The sequence below is a fragment of the Typopeltis vanoorti genome, chromosome 11 (assembly GCF_054136105.1).
Source record: "Typopeltis vanoorti isolate ZY-2024b chromosome 11, IOZ_Tvanoo_1.0, whole genome shotgun sequence".
Taxonomy (NCBI): Eukaryota; Metazoa; Arthropoda; class Arachnida; order Uropygi; family Thelyphonidae; genus Typopeltis; species Typopeltis vanoorti.
Window position 1 is genome coordinate 104,080,949 of NC_143559.1, and position 15,630 is coordinate 104,096,578.

At 34.6% G+C, this 15,630-nt stretch overlaps 1 protein-coding gene across 1 annotated transcript in view; it reads left to right on the forward strand.

Annotated features, from left to right (window-relative positions):
* The window catches only part of LOC150101893 (citron Rho-interacting kinase-like), a 594,274-nt gene that overhangs the window by 499,408 nt on the left and 79,236 nt on the right, over window positions 1–15,630 (forward strand). Inside the window, exon 33 of the mRNA XM_090400165.1 lies at window positions 3,269–3,413. Within this exon, the coding sequence (XP_090256291.1) occupies window positions 3,269–3,413 (145 nt within the window). The remainder of the gene's footprint in view (window positions 1–3,268; window positions 3,414–15,630) is intronic.

Here is a 15,630-nt window from a genome sequence, read left to right on the forward strand (position 1 = left end):
ATCCTCTGTACACTCTGGTGTCCTGCACCAGGGAGAAAACATCACTATCAACAATAACATAGTCAATGAGACTTTTCTTATTCCTAGCCTCTTCTCTCCATGTGAATTTGTGCACATTTTTATGTTGGAACATGGTGTTAGTAATAACCAGTCCATGTCCTGAGCAGAAATCCAACAGATATTTGCCATTATTATTAGCTTTGCTCTTTTCTCCAAATTTTCCCAAAATATTTTTGTATGTCTCACAATCATTTCCTACTCTACTATTTAGATCCCCAACAAGGACCAACTTTTCCTTTTTCATTGTGTCAGTTGCTTTTTCTAAAGCCTCAAAAAATTCCTCCACTTCTACCTTAGTAGAACCTTCTGTGGGACCATAGGCACAAATAAGTCTCATTGTCCAGTTCCCCATTCTCATATTTGCCCACATTACTCTACTTGAGACTGACTGCCATTCAAGAAGATTAGCCTCGTATTTTGTGTTGAATACTATGGCTACTTCTTCTTTTCCTTGATTGTTATTGCCTGAATATAACATTTTGTATTTATTGCTCAGAAAGATCTCACCAGTTTTGGTCTTTTTTGTTTCAGTCACCCCTATTATGTCGATCTGGTACTTATCTAATTCCTCAGCTAGCTCCATTTCTTTGCCATTCAGGCTTCTTACGTTGATAGTACCGATCTTTAACTCTGGTGATGTTGAGTTGGGGTTTGTTTTCAGATTTGTTCCAGTAGCTGACTTTTCGCTGTTCGCCCTGGTTCCCTGGCGAAAACAACGGGGGCCTTGTTTAACCGGGCGACGCCCCAGCCGGCATGAAATTTTGTCATGTTGTACCATCATTTTTTATTTTGGTTTAACCAATAAGAATACAATTTGGTCGGCTAAATCCCAAATTGCCAGCCCATCCTCGTTCATTCAGTATCAAAGTAGATACCCAACAGGGTGCACCACGAGAAGGTGAGGATTGGACATTAGGTCAGAAGCCCTGGTCGGTTCTCCGCATTCCTTTAAAGGCTATGTGGAGGTCTCCTCTCAGTTATACAGCTTTGACCCTTAAGCACCCCAATTAGATGTAATGAATTAAATTCATTACATCTTTCATTTTAATTTTTTCTAAAATTATAAAATTGTAAAACAATGACATGTATAACCCAAGAGCACAAGCTCATCCAGGTTACAAGAAATATAACAATTACACAGAGCACAATAGTATACAAAAATATTGACAATATATATATATATATATATAGGGAATAATATATATGTACATGTGGAAGAGCATATGTACATGTGGAAGAGCAATACAGTTCAATAATTACTTGAATATTTTGTATTGGTTAATTTCTCCTTTTATTCAATTTCTACTTTTTATACAATTATTTTAAACAAATTTTCAGTATTCTTATAAAAATTTAGGTACTGTCTAATCATTACCTAAATGTTTTCATTTCGTTTTAAGAGCAGTAAGCTGTTGAAGATTTTTGGAGCCAAATAGATATAGTATTTGTGTATTATTTCGTGTTGCGCTTTTAGTATTTAAGCCCGCCTTTTTGCAGAAGTATCTTTTCTAATGTTTACATATGGATTATCAGTCTCCGTCTTTAGTTGTCTAAGTAGTAGGATAGTTAGAGTATATTTAACGTTCATTGTAATGTCTCTATATTAATGTTTATTAATTATTAAAAATATTAATTTATTTTGTAAAGAGATTAATGGTGTCAGTGTTCTGTGATATGTTCCTCCTCAGCTTAGTATATCATACTGTATAACAGTTTGTATCCAGACAAAATATAATGTTCTTAAGATCGTCACAATTAAGAATTTCTTTAAAAAGAAGACTCGAGATAGCATAAATCTTACTCTGTTGCATACTTCTGTAATATGTGGTTTCCAACTTAAGTTGCTGTTATTTTTAATCCTGAGTAGGTTAGAGTATTCACATTCACTCTCTCCATGCAGTTACAATTTTGGTTACTCTTACAATTCCAGTTATGTAGGAATATGTGGATGGAAAATTTCATTTTATTGTAGGTGTATTTTTGAGTTTAAAAATTATAAATTTTGTTTTTTCAGCATTGAGAGCGAGTTTGTTCACATGAAACCAATTTGTCAATATTTGCAAATCTATGTTGACCATGTTTTGCATTTCACTGACAGAATTTGCAGTAAATATCAATGTGGTGTATCATCTGCCAAGGTGTTTACTTTACTTGATAACTGTAGGTCACAGAAGTCAGTGATATAAATTATGAACTGGCCCAAGTGCAGAACCTTGGGGAACACCACATTTTATCTTAATGAAATTGCTATAACTTTTAATTTTTCCTGTTTGTGATCTAGACGTTAAATGACTCATAAACATTCATGTGCACAGCCTCTGATTCCTATATTCTCCAGTTTTTTAATAAAATATTATGTGATACCTTATCAAAAGTCTTTCTGGAGATCTCAAAAGACTTCTAAAGTTAGTGTTGGTCTGGTGATGAATAAATCAAGTTTTTGAAGTTCAGCAGTGCATGCTCAGTCTTTGGTTTCTGTCTAAGCCCATACTGGTTCTTAGAGAAGTTGTTTTTTTTTCTAAAAATTAATATTTTTTTACACTAATTTCTCTAATATTTTGCAGTAAACCAGGGATAAGGAGATTGGCCTGTAGATTTTAAGATCATTTTTGCATTTTTTATGTATTGGTATTACCACAGCTTTCCTAAATTCTGTTGGAAACACAACAGTCATCCATGCCCGTTGCAGGATTCGAACCTGCGACCTGTTGGTAGAGATCGGATATGCTAACCACTCGGCCAACTTCTTCAGCACTACAGCCCCATGTAAGGCCTTGGCCTCCTATTTTTGGTTTTCATAACTCACTACGAGGTGGGTTCATTACCCCCGCACTCAACTGTGTAATTGTCTGTGAAGCATAGTGTTCTTAAGACCAGTTTTCCTGCTTTGCGGGAGGAAAAACCCCCCAGAAAGATCCCTGAGGAAAACCCTGAGAAAGATTCTTAGCTCCTCACATCAGCGACATGCATCGAACGCAGGCCACTCCTTTCTCAAGCATATGGTTGTGAAGCGCAGACACTTGGCCAACTAGGCCAGCAAATTTGGAGAGTGGAGACATTACCCACTCAGCCATCCTGGCTGATTTTTTAATTTATATAATTTTAATATGTATATGTGTAGAATATTTAATTTATAATTTTTTGATATGTATGTGTATAGAAAATTTATATAATATTTTTATATATATATATATATATATATATATAGAATTTGCTTATTGGTGCCATGGAAGGTCTTCATGTTCTGGACATTGAATCATCTCCATGTTTAATGAAAGGCAAATTAGGAATTTCGGCTAGCATATATCAGCTCTCTGTTGTATGCACATTGAATACTCTGATCATGATAGCAGGTATGTTTTTATTCCAGCTCTGATAAAGTGTTGCTTTTTTTTTGCACTTGTAGCTCTCAGTATAATATTAATCAACATTTATTTTTCTGTCCCTTTAATTTTTTACACTGTAAATTATAATGTAAATTTATAAAATTATAATTTTTCACTTAAAATAGATTCTTGTTCAAGATCCTTCCTTCTCTTACATGCAGTTTATTTTTTCATCATCATGCATATCAAGGATTTAAGCCCAGCATGGCCTGTTCCGGCCTTAGAAGTCATCATTGAATCTTTTAAGAGGATGGCCTGGTTTTCTTTTTCCTAATGGCTTGTACTTTAAGGTTTGTTTTGGTAATCTTTCTATTTTCATTCTTTGAACGTATTCCATCCATTTATGTTTATATTTTTTAATTTTTTCTATTACTGATTCCTAGTTTAATTCTTTCATAATTTCTTCGTTTCTTTTGTGATCAAATAGAGTATTCTTTGCAGTTTTTCTCATAAACTTCATTTCTGCTGTTATTAATCTTTGTCTTTTTGTTTACAAAAAAAAAAAAAATCAGCTAACGCCTTCTTATTCCCGTATATAGGAAGTAGACGAGGCCGTTTTTAGCCCTATCTAACTTTTGGAGACTGAGTGGGCAGTTCAATCTCCACTGGTACCCAATCAGAGATAGCTGGCCCAAGGCTATCACTAATTAAGCAGCACGCAGTGAAGAGAGACGGCTCAACAAGTGCCACCATCTCGTGGTCCCTTTTTGTAGTCTGGTTGGTTCAAAAACAAACCAGACTATACTTTTAGTCTGGTTTGTTTTTGAACTAGGTTTGGTTTAAATATAGAGTTAATTACATCTGTTATTTTTAAATATTTTGCAATTTTTAGGTTTATATCTATTTCATTTTCATATGTGATCATACATCCTAGGTAGTTAAATGAATTCACCTGTTCTAAGATCTTGTTATCTATTACTATTTTAGTTCTTACTGGATCTTGTCTTTTAATGCCATAGTTTTTGATTTTTCTGTTGATATGATCATACCATAATCTTTGGCTATCTCATTTAGATCTAAAATAGCTTTCTGTAAGTTATCTTCAGAATTTGTAATTATTATATGGTCGTCGGCAAAAAGGAGAGTGTTTAAGTTCACAGTAGGAGAAAGTTTAATACCTTGATGGAAATTTTTATTTCATTTAGGTAAATATTGAAAAGAGTTGCTAAGAGGGGATATCCCTGTTGGACCCCTTGGTTTATCTCTCTCGTATATGATAGCTCATGATTTAATCTTATTTGTATTTGATTATTTTCATATATTTTTATGATAGCTTTTAGGATATTATTTGGTATTTGTTGAAAGTTTATTTTTCACTTGGTTAGAGTATAATAAATTTAGTTTAATCCTTTATCCAAGTGTGAGCAAACAAAGTTTGCGCCTGAAAGTATCTTCAGGACTGGGGTTAGGTGGTACAACACCAGGGCACTCCTTGCAAAGGTGGAGCAAGCTACCAACACTCCTATCTCAGTATCTCCCATAATGCAAAACACATCTTCCTGCAGATATGTCTAATGTTATGCATTAAGGGAAAGGCCACAACCTAGACTAGTTTCGACCTTTATTGAGGTCTCTTCAATGGGAGCCAGGCCTGAGTGGAGATACCAGGCAGAAGCATTAAAAGGGTGGCACACCATTTGGCAACTCCTATAGGTAGAGATGACCTGCTAATGCTTCTGCCTGGTATCTCCACTCGGGCCTGGCTCCCACTGAAGAGACCTCAATAAAGGTCGAAAGTAGTCTGGGTTGTGGCCCTTCCCTTAATGCATAACATTAGACATATCCGCAAGGAGATGTGTTTTGCATTATGGGAGATACTGAGATAGGAGTGTTGGTTGCTTGCTCCACCTTTGCAAGGAGTGCCCTGGTGTTGTACCACTTTACCCCAGTCCTGAAGATACTGTCAGGCGCAAACTTTGTTTGTTCACACTTAAATAAAGGATTAAACTAAATTTATTTGGTATTTGTCTTTCTTTTATGTATGTTAAATAAAATGCTTCTTTTAACTTTGTCAAATGCTTTTTCAAAGTCAATAAATGCAATATGTATTTCTAAATTGTATTCTCTTTTTTTCTCTGTTATTAATTTTAGGCAAAAGGCCGGGTCTGTACATGATCGTTCTTTTCTAAATCCATTCTGTACTTCTAAAATAAAGTTTTTGGAATATTTCATTAGTTTGCTATTAAAAATTCTGCTATATATTTTGTAACAGGAATTTAGTATGCTTATACCTCTATAGTTTTTAGGGTCATCTCTACTACCTTTTTTAAAGATAGGAATCACAATTGCTTTTTTCCATTTTATTGGGGGGTTACCAGTTGAATAGATTTTATTTAAAAATAATAGGAGTCTTTCTTTGAATCTTGTTTCTGCATATTTATATAGTTCCGAACCTAGCTTATCTTCTCCAGGTGATTTTCCGTTTCTTGTTTCTTTCAGGTTGGTTTCTAATTCTTTAGTTATTTCCTTTTCATTTTCATTAAATGTTTGCCAGTTGTCAAAAAAGTTTAAAAAAAGACAACTGGCAATTTATTTTTTTAAATATTAATATACACTTGACAGTTAAATGCCTTCTTTTGTGAAAAATATGGGATGCTCTACACTCCTGTATACTTATCCAATTCGTTGTGTTCTGGCAAATGAGTGATATGATTAAAAATTATACGGAATTGTGGTTGTTGGTTACTAGTAGCCACCATGGGTTGTTTGTGCATTAATAACAACTTTCTGGTTAAGTTAAAATTTTGAATAAAATAAAATACCTACGATTTGAAAACAAGCAATATAAAATTTTAATAAATACCATAGGTAATAAAGATACATTTTTGATTATTCTTCAGGAATTATGTTATTTGCTTATACTTGCATAAATAGTCATGGAACAAGAACTGATTTATGGAAATACTAAATATAGTTGACACTATTTTTTATACACAGATTTGGTTACATAGGTTTCTTGGAGAGTGGTGGAGAGGATCTAGAGGTAAGTGATCAGACTTGTCACGTCTGGGAAGGCTTTTAGATTACAAAATATATTGATAGATAGAAAAGAGGAAGGGAATGTGATAGAAATATAAAATGAATTATTACAGGTTTTTATAAGATTGCAGAGAAAAATTTTCAATACACAAAGGAACAAAAAGTCGAACCTGGAAGCTATTTAAGAGTGTTTAGTAAGGAGAGGCAAGATTTTATGCATGTGAAATGGATAGTAGCAAGTCTTCAGATGCCATAAAGGTGCCTACATAATATTTAATTATGACATTTTGATATCTTTTAGGTTAAACATATTACCAGTGCTCACTTGACAGCTTGCTGCAATATACAAATTGAATCAAGACTATTTTACTATACTGAAAAATTATGGAACACAATTTCTGCCATATACCCAGTTCCATTCATGGCTTTCAATAGTGATATGATTATTGAGCTTATCAATAATGATAGCTATTTGGTAATCTAGAAGAGAAGATGTTTGTTAATTGTAATATGATCAGTTTATCTATAAATCAGTGTGTCAGTATTCCAGTGCATAAAACAGCAAAATATACATTCAATTTTTGACATGGATATATTTTATGATTACTTATCAGTTACTGTGGAAGGAATCAGTTTGAATGTTTTGCTATATTAATTTGAGTACTTGGCTTCATGTAAACCTAATTAGCTTCACTGCATGAGTTCTCTCACTTATTTGTCTATTTTTTCATGTGATAGCAGGAAATTTCCGGGAGGAAATATCCTTTGCTCTTCATAGGTCATTATGACCATTGACTGTGGTTTAGAAGATATATGAATAATAAATACATTAACAACAGAGTTTAAGCAGTGTCTCTGTAGCACAAATGTGCCTTTTGGTTGAGAAGACTTGGATTTGAATCCTAGTTAGGATATGAACTTAGAAAATAAATTTTCAAGTGAAGGTTGAACTGGACAATACTTGCACACAAGAGGCTTCAGGACCTATAACATGACAGTGTCATGTGTGCAGAGTAGAAACTCGTGGAATACTGAATATTAATACATGCAACTTAAGGACAATATGCTTGCCTACAGCTTTGTTGATTGCATGTGATCTAAACAACAAACCAGCCTTGACACTTTTTTCTTTTGTCGAAGATATCCCCCACCCACAGGGTTAGGAAACTAACATTGTATTTTTATTATTTATGCAGATACTCCATGGAGTCAAGAAACTCATTCCAAACTAACAGTTGCAATCACAGAGTAATATCAGATAGGCTATTTTGATTATTGAAACTTAGAATTATAATGGTTGCATATTTTGAAGATGCTATATATGAAGAGTTTACGATTTTTATTTATTACTGTTGTTTAATTTTTGAAAAGTAGGAACTGGCTAGTATTTTATCAGAAAATAACGTTCTTTATAAAAATAAAATCCATAGTAAAAATGTGGATCTCGCTTCTAAGAGAGAAGACCATGTAGAGAAAAATTTCAAAGCAAGTGCTTTCAATAGCATTAGCATTGCTTAAAAGTATGATATGAACAGCATTGAACTAATAAGGTAGATAATTTTTGCATTATCTCTATAATACAAAAATATGCTGTGCCATATGATGTTCTTCCATTAGGTCTGGACACAAGTGTATACAGAGATTTGAAACTGGAAGTGATATCCATTTAGTGTTGAGTAGGATAACATTGAATTTCATATTGAAAAGAAGTGTGTGTAAGAAAGTTAAACGAATCAAAGCTGAGTAGCTTTCAGAGCTGAATTGTAGACTCGAATACGCAAACATTATTAATAAACAATGAGAGATTGAAAACAAGAACCGACACTTGGAGATTCAGATTGAGAAAACATTGAGTCAGCCATAGAGGCATGTGATGAGGTTTTGAAGTTGAGTGATGCAAGGACAGAAAAATCAGAACTCTGTGGTGGACTCAGGACGTTAGAACCAGTCAAGGAAAAAGAAGAAAACATATCATAAGCATCTGGGAAGTAAGTCAGATGTGATGTTAGAGAATACAGAGAAAAATGTGAGAAAGTGAGCTAGTTTAAAACTAGCTAAACAAGTCATGGGAAGACTTTGGTAAGAGCACAGAAAATAACTATCAGAAAGATGACAACTCATAACAACTCAACAACATAAATATGAAAGAAAGATGACAAGATATTCTGGAGGCTATTGCACAAGCTTAGAAATGGAGGAATAAGTACTGTAAAAGGAATCAGATGATAAAAATAACATGAAATGACATGAAAAAGTTACATCAGATATGAAAACTGAAGATAAAGGCATTCTTGATGTGTGAAGTAATTACGTTGAAAGAATGCTAATTGAAACAAGCAGTGACAGTATGATGATAGGAAACACTCCATAGGAGTGCATTTGTGAATATATATATATATATATATATATATATATATATACATATATATATCGATACTTAAAGTAGAAAACCGCTCAAACCTGATATGTGAAAAAGAACTGGAGTAGATGATATTTGACCAAAATTGTTTAAAAAAAAATGTCTAAAACGTTTTACAGTGACTACACCTGCACAATTCAGAAGGCTGGTCAGAGGGTTGAATTCTGGTTGATAGTAAACCCATAGTACCCATCTATAAAAAGGAAAATAAAACTGAATGTGAAAACATAGAAGAATTTCTCTACTGATTGTACCTGATAAAATTTATGAAATTATACTTGAGAAACAGCTAAGAAAAAATTGTGGAAGGGAAGCATGAGAAGAACAAACTGGATTTAGGCAAAATAGAGGTTGTCAAGATCAAATTTTCAATTTAAGACAAATAATGGAGTCATGGGTTTATAACAAGGTTCTATATTCAAGTTTTCTAGTTCTGAAAAAAAGGCATATGATAAGGTGCCAAGAGAAATACTATTCAAAATGCTACAGCTGTATTGGTGTAAATATGATATTATATCAAGCAATACTTAGTCTTTATTTCAGTTGTAAGTCAGTAGTTAGGATTCAAAGTGGTAAATGAAGATGGTTTGATTTGATGTTAAATAAGGTGTGAGACAAGGGTGTACCATATCTCCACTGTTATTCATCATCTGTGGATCACAGCATAGAGGAAAATGGTATTAAACCTGATATCAAAATTGGAGATACAATAAAACCCCAAAGTTACGCAGTAGGTGGGACCAACAAAAAGTGTGCAAGTTGAATTTGCGTACCTCTGGGTATAATTTTGCATGTAATTTATATATACAAACATACAATTGGGACCAAAGGTTTACAAAAACACCTATATTTTTTAAGAAATATAATCATAATTGTAGTTTTTCGTACATAAAAAAAAAAGTTATTTTGATGTCGATGGTTTCATAAAATCTAATAGATTCGTCTGACGGCATAATATCTTTTTCTTGTCACGCAAAATTTCTTCATAGCAAGCTAATGGTTTTTTTATTCCTTGCCTTGTGGCTACAATTCATTCCTCATTAGAATCTATGTCCTCCAAAATCTGTAAACCTTTCTTTTATGATTGTTCTTACTGTGGATTACTGTAGATCGAACTTCTTTGCTAGCTCACAAATTTTTGTTTCGCCTTCAAAATCCTTAATAATGTTGAGTTTTGTTTCCAAAGTCAATGTTTTTCTTGCTAGCTGTAGAAAAATCGGACTTGCTTCTTTTGGATGACATTATTATTTTTTATGTGATAAAATTTTTATCAAGAACATAACATTAAACAATCGCAAGGTTTGTAGACTATAAAAATCGTGCATGAATGGAGACTGTGCAAAACACGTCAGTGCTTGTTCACAGCATGTGCGACACTGGCGAATGCGGCCGGCACCTGAAAGATGCAACTAGTGGTGAGGCGTGAAGCGGGATGGGAATACATACATATAAGAAACCGCATAAGTCGGGGTATGACTGTATTAATCTCTGCTCTTTACTTTATGCAGATAGGGTTATACTTCTAAATAAATTCGGTTAAGGCTGGAGGATTCTCTGACTAAACTGAATAACTGCTGTGATAAATTTCATGTGAATTTGTAAACATCAACTGCATTCTGAATGGCAAATGTATAGAACAAGTAAAATTTTAATTATTTTAGTGAAGATGGCAAATTAAATATGGAAATAGACAGCAGAATTAGCAAAATTGATATGGTAGGAAGTTAACTAAATAAATTTATATGGAATAAGAGTGAAATTAGTCAAAACACTAAACTAGTTGTATACAAAACAGTGTTCAAATAAATATTAACAAAGATTAGGAGAAAGAACAAATGACATCGATAGCAGTATCGTATTAAAAAATGAGGATATTAAGAAAGAACTTGACATTGTTAGCATTCAAGAAAGTGTGAGCAGAGCTGATCTTAGGTGGCATGGTCACTTAAACAGAATGGAGAGGGAAGGTCAGCAAAAGGAATGTTCTTGCCAGGATAGAAGATAAAACTCAGAGGAAGATCAAGATCTAGGTGGATTGATATAGTAAGACGTGCCATAGAACATGGTAATCTAAGTTTTGATAATATTGGTGTCTTGATAGACAAGAGATTAATTTCGAGGAAAATTGTTGATGGAAGTTAGTAATGATGTAACTTTATCATGTAGTACTATCATAATACTAGGAATGTCAGGAATTTGATTACAATACAAAAGTATTCAGAAGTGGGGTGCTTAAGGTTCAAAGCTATATAACTGAGAAGAGACCTCCACATAGCCTTTAAAGGAATGCAAAGAACCGACCAGGGATTCTGACCTAATGTCCAATCCTCGCCTTCTCGTAATGCACCCTGTCAGGTATCTACCTGGATACTGAATGGACGAGGATGGGTTGACAATTTGGGATTTAGCCGACCAAATTGTATTCTTATTGTCTTAAACCAAAATTTCAAATGATGGTATAACATGACAGAATTTCATGCTGGCTGGAGCGGTGCTTGGTTAAACAAGGACCACATTGTTTTCACTAGGGGAAACCAGGGCAAACAGCGAAAAGTCAGCTACTGGAACAAATCCTAAAACCCACCCCAACTCAACATCACTAGACTTCAACACCGGTGCTATCAACATAAGAAGCCTGAATGGCAAAGAAATGGAGCTAGCTCAGGAAGTGGATAAGTACCAGATCGACATAATAGAGGTGACTGAAACAAAAACTAGCGAGATCTTTCTGAGCAATAAATGACAATCAAGGAAAAGGAGTAGCCATAGTATGCAACACTAAATACGAGGCTAATCTTCTTGAATGGGAGGCAGTCTCAAGTAGAGTGATGTGGGCAAATATGAGAATGGGGAACTGGACAATGGAACTATTTGTGCCTATGGTCCCACAGAAGGTTCTACTAAGGTAGAAGTGGAGGAATTTTTTGACGCTTTAGAAAACGCAACTAACACAATGAAAAAGGAAAAGTTGGTCCTTGTTGAGGATCTAAATAGCAGAGTAGGAAATGATTGTTAGACATATAAAAATATTTTGGGAAAATTTGGAGAAAAAGCGCAAAGCTAATAATGACAAATACCTGTTGGATTTCTGCTCAGGACATGGTCTGGTTATTACTAACACAATGTTCCACCATAAAAAATGTGCATAAATTCACATGGAGAGAAGAGGCAAGGAATGAGAAAAGTCTCATTGACTATGTTATTGTTGATAGTGATGTTTTCCCCACTAGTGCAGGATACCAGAGTGTACAGAGGATTTGAAATTGGAAGTAATCACCATTTAGTCTTGAGCAGGATAAAATTGAATTTCATATTGAAAAGAACATTTAAGAAAATTTTAAAGTGAATAAAAGTTGAGCAGCTCTCAGATGTGAACTGTAGACTAAAAAACACAAATATTATTCAAGAAAAAATAAAAAAGTTTGAGAACAGTAACCAAACCTTGGAGATTCAGTGGCAAGCCTGAAGAAAAAACTGATTGATTCAGCCAGAGAGGCATGTGGTGAGGTTGTCTGCAAGGATAGAAAAATCAGAACTCCCTGGTGGACACAGGAAGTTAGACGCAGTGAAGGAAAAGAAGAAAACATATAAAAAGTTCCTGGGAAATAAGTCAGCTTGTGCTTTTAGAGAATACAGAGACAAATGTAAGAAAGCTGAACATTGTGTAAAACTGGCTAAACAAAAGTCATGGGAGGACTTTGGCAAGGACATAGAAAATAAATGTTGAGTTGGATTTAAACGGTATTGATGCAAACACAGATTGATAAGAAAATAACTATTTCTTAACTTAAAAGCTAATATTTCGCTGGTATTATATCCAGCATCTTCAGATCACACAAACAAAGTTGTGTGCCCTGAAGACTTTCAAAGATTTCGAATTTGTGTGCTCTGAGAACTTTCAAAAGTAAATTCTTCCATCAGTGCACTGTGTAATATATTATCTGACATTTTGAACCTGGGATAGCTATGGGATATCCTGGAGAGAATCTCCGATTCTACAGCCAATAAAGAATTCTCTAAAGTTAAAAACCGGCACCAGAAGAAATTTGAAATCCGCCAGCAATGCAGTGCTACGCAGCGGCTACAATTACATCAAGATGGCGTTGTTGTGAACTTATCATTGTTAACCTTGACCAAAAAGGCCACGAGTGCATTAAGTCGTGGACACAATTTTGCCTTTACTCTTAAAGAAGTTCCAAAAACCAAAATAATGGCTTCCATTAAACAACCTGCCTCCAGCAATAGCCAGTAATATTAGGTTAGATGTGGCCAATATCCTAATTCATTCTAAGCCTCCCAAAAATAATATCCCACATAAAGAATAATGGCTCTAAAAGAGCTAACCAATTATAACCACATTACAATAACCAAATCAGACAAAGGAAATGCAACTGTAGTAATGGATATAACAGAATATGAAAGCAATATGCACACACTTCTCCAAGACCAGTCAACATATCAAATTATAGATCGAGATCTCACAAAAGAATAAGGTGTGCAAGTTATTGAACAAAGTCACTTCATGGCCAAAAGAAACAGTCAACGAACTCGAACCCTTTCACGTTAAAACACCCAGACTATATGGAGCTCCAAAAATCCACAAACAAGGTACACCTTTATGTCCTATTGTAGATAGTATAAACAGTCCTACATATAAACTAAACATTTAGCCAAACTACTAGCCACTTGCACAAACAATTCCTCTTTTGTTAAAAAATCTACCCACCTAAAAAGTATTTTAGAAAACCGCACCTTAAATAGTTCAGACCTAATGGTGAGTTTTGATATCACCTCATTATTCACTAATGTACCATTGACTGAACACTTAACTTACTAAATTCACAATTTTCCCCCTGATATATTTCAGCTATTTAAATTCACAGTAGAGGCAGGTTATTTTACATGGAAAGGGAAAATATACAAACAGTTAGATAGGACAGCTATGGGATTCCCCCCCCCCCCCCAGCCAACTTCTACATAGAACATCTGGAAAAGCTAGCTATCAACACAGCCACTCTCAAACCCAGACTCTGGCTATGCCATGTTGATGATGGGTTTGCTATTTGGCCAGACACGTTGAATACATTTTTAGTGCATCTAAATAGCCAGCACCCTAAAATCCACTTTACAATGGAACTAGAAGCCAATAACTGCCTGCCCTTCCTGGACACACTGAACACGTCTTCCAGAAGGTTCCTTATCATTTTCAGTTTATAGAAAACCCACATTTAATCACACCATCACTCTTCTCAACAATATGGTATCTTAAAAACACTAACCCATAGAGGTAGAGCAATCTGTTCCAATGACATTGCTCTTACTGCTGAACTTTCTCACCTGCGCCATACCTTCCTAACCAATGGCTATAATCCTCATAAGATAGATAAAATACTAAATGCTTCCCAGAAATCTTCCTCGCACTATCTACCACAGAAGACTACAACAAAACTATCACCATCCCGTACATTAAAGGCACATCTGAAAAGATATCTAGGGTGCTTAACAAACACCAACTGCGCACCGTATTTAAACCTTATGTGTTTAAATACGGTTTAGATCCAGAAGTCTATGAAGTGCCCTGTTCTTGTCATCAACCTACTATGGATAGACAGGAAGAACTGTGGGCATCTGCCTCAGTGAACACAAAAAATATATCAGGCACTTTCGCTATGGCAAGTCGGGTCTGGCAGACCATGCTTGGCATACCCCAGCACACAGGATCAATTGGAAAAAAACAAAAGTACTGCACAGGCGCTTCTACAAGTCAGAGAGATGGTTCCTGGAATCAACAGAAGCCTTAAAACATACTCCAAACCTTAACAAGTATAGCTGTATAAATCTACCAAAGATTTGGGAGACAGTTATCCCAAGATCAAATTAATATTTATTTATTTTTATTTTATTTTTTTCAAAACTTTGGACTACTATTTTTCAAAACTTTCAAGGACTACTATTTGGACTGCTATATTTTTTCAAAAATTGGGACTACTGTTTTTTTTTTTAAACTTAGATGGCGGCATATTAGGACTTTAGTCTTCTGTTGCACGCTGCAATTACCTATTCTAGCCCCACTGGTACACCGAATTGTGGTTGTCTTGCATTTATAACAAACTTTGTTTGTGTGCTCTGAAGATGCTGGATATAATACAGGCAAAATATTAGCTTTTAAGTTAATAAATAGTTATTTTCTTATCAATTGGTGTTTGCATCAATACTGTTTAAATCCAATTCGACATGTGTGGTGAACACATAAGCCTATCCATGCATATAGAAAATAATATCAAGCAGCTGGCAAGATATCCTGGAGGTTGTTGAAGAAGCTCAGAAATGGAGGAAAGAGCTGTAAAGGGAATTACAGATAATGACATGAAAACAGGAGAAAAAGATATCCTTGAAGTATGGAGTATTTACTTCGAAAAATTGCTAAATGAAACAAGCAGTGATAACAGCACAGTGGTAAAAAAACACTGACCAGGCATGCAGTCAGGAATACATATCCATACTTGAAGTAGATAAAGCTATCAAAAACCTGAAATGTGGAAAGGCAGCAGGAGTAGATGATATTTGACCTGAAATGCTGAAGTATAGAGGTATAAAAGTCTTGCATTGGCTGCACTGCATAGCTCAGAAGGCCTGGACAGAGGGACTGATTCCAGATGGTTGGAGTAGAGCTCTCATAGTATCCATATATAAAAAAAAGGGAAATAAAACTGAATGTGAGAATTGCAGAGGTATTTTATTACTGAGCATTCCTGGTAAGATATATGCAAGTATATTTGAGAAACG